The following is a 4,945-nucleotide window of genomic DNA, read 5'->3' as shown; positions in this document are numbered from 1 at the left end:
AAAAAAAAAAAAAAAAAAGAAATTAGAGTTACCTTGAAGGTGAGGAAGGAGGGATAAGGAGTAGTTCTTAATTACTTAGAACTCTAGCTTTGGTGTCTAACAAAATAGAAGCACAAAGAATGAGGTGATAACTTACTTACTGAAACTGTGTGATTACCCGAAGCAAGAATGATATCAAACTAAATGTTATTAATATATAATGTTGAATTTTATTTGTATATACTTTTATCTAAAAAATCAAAAGATAAAAGGGTATTAACGAGAGGAACATAGAAGTATGTAACAAAACTGGAATTATTCAGATAGAATGTTTTGTAGACTCATTAAGTTTCTTTTTTTGAGACAGAGTCTCTGGAGCCCTGACTAGAGTGCCATGGCATCATAGCTCACAGCAACCTCAAGCTCTTGAGTTCAAACAATCCTCTGTTCAAACAGTTTTTCTGTTTTTAGTAGAGATGGGGTCTTGTTTTTTGCTCAGGCCTGTTTGAACTCCTGAGCTCAAGCAATCCACCTGCCTTGGCTTCCCAGAGTTGCTAGGATTACAGGCAAGAGTCACTGCACCTGGCCGATTCACTAACTTTTGTTTTAGAAACATGTTGGGCTTTTTGCATAATTCATGAGTTAGTCCACAGTGTGAAGAATCCTGCTTTGAAGAGTGAAGAGAGTAGTCAGTATATGACTATTGGCTTAATTTTAAGGTTCTGGTTATTCTTTATTGTGCCTGTAGAAACACTAGTTTATTTTAACTAAAACTACTATTTTTTTCATCACAAAGATTATATAGGGAATTTATAAAATTTAATTTCATTGCTTTTCCCCCCTCCTTCCTTTAGAACATATAATGAGGAAAACAGAAGAATCTGAAGCACACATGGAGACTGAAATTAAGAGGAAAGTACAACAGAAACGGCACTGTAGTACATACCAGCCTACTCCTCTGTCTCCTGCTTCAAAAAAATGTTTAACACATTTAGAGGTGGGTAGAGAAATTATTTATTGCTAATCAGATAGTATTTTTATTATTTTTAGTACTTAACTAAATTCTGTGTGATCTTTTTAACATAAGACCAAAAGACACCTAGAAATGTTATTTAGGCAGACTTTTCTGCCTTCAATAAACCATTTTTTTACCTGTCCAAACTACAGAATTTTTTTTTTTTTCTGAAAAGAATTTATTTGTGCCTTTTGGTATGCACTCCAAGTTGTAACACACTCCAAGTCATTGCCCTTGACCAGAACCTTTTTGAAATAAATTTAAGAAAAGTTAAAAATAGAGTGCCTGTTCCTCTCCCAGATTCCCTGGTTTTCCACATTAGCTGTATAGTCCTTCTCTCGGTGCCCTTTTACCTCTTCCTTCCTCCCCATACCCGTTTGTGTCTACGTATTTTTCCATACCATTTGAGTATGTACCACCTAATGTTTCAGTGTGCTGCTTTTTTTTAAAAAACAATACAATTCTTATGATGCTTTACTGAAAAGAATGTCACAATTATAAGAGGGATTTTACATAACAAATCCAAGCAGTATAACCTGGTTCTTTGTACTCTCAATGATTCGATCCCCCAACAATAAAATATATTACAATTAAAGGTTACGTTGTAAATTTAAAAAAAACAAAAACAAAATAAAAGGTGGAGGTGGAGGCGTTTTTCTATATAACCAGAGTGTAGCTATCAAAATCACAAAATTAACATTGATTCAAAATTATCATCTACCATAGCTCTATTTAAAGTTCACTATAATGAACCTTTATGGATAATAATGTCCTTTATGGATATAAGATCCAGTTCTGGGTCTTGTGTTAAATTTAATTGCTATGAATTAGTTTTTTTCAGTAAGGAATAATTTTATACTCTTCTGTTGTCTTTCATAACCTTAATATTTACAGAGTCCAGGCTACTTACTTGTACCTCAAAGTAGGTTTGTGTGATGTTTCTTTATGGTTTATACAGTTTTCAAAAATACTTCAGAAATGATGCTATAATCTTCTCTTGTATTGTATCAGGGGACACAATGTTGATTTTCCCATTAATGATACTAATATTTACCCTAGTTAAAATGTTTTTGATTTCTCCAGTGCCAAGTTAATTAATAGGTATTTCTATCCTCGCTTATTCGTAGGACTTTTAATGTAAAGTAGAGCTTTTCCTTACTACATATTTACTTGACTATTTGTGTTAGTGTAAGCACATGGATTCTTGTTTTACTCTAAGGGCTGTAATTTGTAACTTTCATTATTTTATTTTGATACTAAAATTATTCTAGATGTTACCCGTGGGAGTCCCTTCACACTAGCCCTTGTTTCTTCTTGACATGTCCCCATAATTCATTGAGTACTTGTTTACTCTTTGGTATAGGAAGACTGATCCTGTATTTCTCTGTCTCAGCCCTCGAGTCCTGTATTTGTCCAAGGAGTCATTAATGCTTCCCTTAAGTAGAGAAGATATTTGGGCACTAGTTATGTTCATTGATACTGGTATCATTGTTTCTAGGTCCTCTCAGTGGACAGAAGGAAATATATATGTGTGTTAATAGTTAATGCATTGATCACGCTAATTGTAGTCCAGCACTACAGTGTTTGTTTTAGTCTTTCTCACTTTGCATGGAACTCCCTCCTCTGACAGTAAGAAACCTGACTCCCATCATCCCCAGTGTATTTACCTATTCAGTTTTCTTTATGTGATCAGTCTTCTGCCATGCCAGCTTCAGCGTGGCTCGGGCCATCCTGATGTCCTGCACTGCTTGGCCCCAGGTGACAGAGGAGGAAGGAGGAAAGCTCCCAGACACAGCACCCTTTCTCTAGTAGGCATGCCAGCTGGAAACCTCAGAATTTTTTTTAATGCCTAAAATAAATTTTTCTTTTCTTACTCTTTATTCCCATGCCAGTTGTTCTTATTTTTTTCTTAGTGGAGATAAAGAATTGTAGCCAGCCTCTATGTAATCTTTAATTCGTGAACAAGGTTAGTTGTTTTTCTTTCCGTGTATAGTCTGTGAAATTCCACCATCTTTATTGCTTATAGGAAAACAAGATTTTGAATTTAATGACATTAATTGGAATTAACTGTTTTTAGGATATATAATAAAAACAAGATGGTCTCACTGATGTCGCCTCAAAAATAGCCTCATTGTTACTAAGTGTAGTTGGTTATTTATGGGTAGAGACTTACAGATAGTAGGTGATACATAATTTGGAATTATTTTATTCTGTAAAATTCTTCCATTGACCAAAAGCGGGAAATGAGATTTTAGTCAATTTTTATTTTCCAAAAGAAATTATATGTAACACAAAATGTTATGAAATTTTACTATTTAAAGTCTGCTAAAACTAATTTTGAGCAGTGTTAAGATTCTAGTTTTTAGACCAGTAGGTTGATAAAATTCTTAATCTCTAGTTTTTAGCCTGAAACATATTACATCTCTTTTTATTGAGTTGATCTGCATTTTGTTCCTAAGTTGCAAAAAGTTCTAAGATATGTGCTTCTAAGGTGAGGGAAGGTATATACTAATAGCTCAGGATATATTTTATTCTATATTTTAATGTTGGAAATTTTAATAGTAGAGATATACTTCTTTTTTTGTATCAATTTTATTAAAAGAAATAACTGGAAGTATCACTTTTCTATGGAGTTCTTTTCACTTAGATATGTCCGATTTATCTTTATTACAGACAGTAAATTATTGGAGCCGGTCAGTACTCACCTTGATCCATATCCTCAGATTCTTAAAGACAGAATTAGTTTATGTAACTGACTGCTGGACTAGATGGTCTTGAAAATTACTTCCAGCATTCTGATGCTAAATTCCAAGTAACATGACTTATTCAGGATCTCATGGTAGCCATGGTGATGATGATGGGAGATGTGGGGGACTTAATTTTGAGGCTTTGGGGGAAGGGTTTTCTTGATTTTGAAATAAAATGCCAAAATCTTTTATTTCTTTTGTTCTTTTGGAACTTAAAGTTTCTGAACAGCCTGAATGTTGTCTTAAATGTGGAAAAGAAAAAGAAAATCAGACCAAATGCCAAAGTTTTGGTGTTCTTTTTCCTAAGGATTTGCAAAGAAATTGCAGACAAGCTATAAGTTTGAATGATTCTACCGGACCATTATTAAGAACATCAATTCATCAGAATTCTGGAGGACAGAAGTCACAAAACACAGGATTAACAACCAAGAAGTTTTATGGCAACAGCGTGGAAAAGATTCCAATTGATATTATCGTGAATTGTGATGATAGTAGACACAAGTATTTACAGACAAATGGAAAAGTCATTTTACCTGGTGCAAAAATACCCAAAATCACAAACTTAAAAGAAAAGAAAACAAGCCCGTCAGGCCTAAATGATCCAAGTAAGTATTTTACTTTCTTTAATAATATTTATTACTTCAATCCAATATTTATGCCTATACATATATACATTTTTTTTAATGCCAGTGTGAGCATTAAAAAACTTTGTTCTCATATGGTCCATCTTAAATAGTTTGAAAACCATAGACCTTGGCCTCAATCTTAGGTCTAGTGCCGATTGTGCCTAGCTTTCTGACTTTGGCCAAGTTAATTTAATTTCTGCTGATTGTGTTACTAAAGGAGTAAATAAAAGAACGTACATGAAGGGCTTAGTGTAGAATAAAATATTTGACACATAGAAAGGACTCAGTGGAAGGAAGGGAGAAAGAGGAGAGAGAAATTGTAGGCAACAGATGTGTGAAGAAAACCAGTAGCAAGAGACTTAGTTGTCCTCAGAGAGATATTGATACTCAAGTTGCAAGTATCTTTTTATTCACTAAGTCCAGTTTCCAGAATCTTAACTCTCTGCTCTTGATTTCCTGGAGTTCTCCATGCATTGCTTGTTAATTTATTTTACATCATTCTTAAAAACCTGAGAACTTGGCTCAGCACCTATAGCTCAACCAGCTAAGGCGCCAGCCACGTACACCTAAGGTGGCGG

At 34.1% G+C, this 4,945-nt stretch overlaps 1 protein-coding gene across 2 annotated transcripts in view; it reads left to right on the top strand.

Moving 5' to 3' along the window:
• The window catches only part of SENP6 (SUMO1/sentrin specific peptidase 6), a 105,923-nt gene that overhangs the window by 54,147 nt on the left and 46,831 nt on the right, over window positions 1-4,945 (top strand). For both annotated transcript variants that reach the window (XM_023517263.1, XM_012809526.1), the window contains 2 exons: window positions 834-976; window positions 4,049-4,346. In XM_023517263.1, the coding sequence (XP_023373031.1) occupies window positions 834-976; window positions 4,049-4,346 (441 nt within the window). The remainder of the gene's footprint in view (window positions 1-833; window positions 977-4,048; window positions 4,347-4,945) is intronic.

The sequence above is a fragment of the Otolemur garnettii genome, unplaced genomic scaffold (genome assembly GCF_000181295.1).
Source record: "Otolemur garnettii isolate 467f Iridium unplaced genomic scaffold, OtoGar3 scaffold00107, whole genome shotgun sequence".
In the NCBI taxonomy this organism is placed as follows: domain Eukaryota; kingdom Metazoa; phylum Chordata; class Mammalia; order Primates; family Galagidae; genus Otolemur; species Otolemur garnettii.
This window is presented reverse-complemented; position numbering and strand designations above follow the sequence as displayed.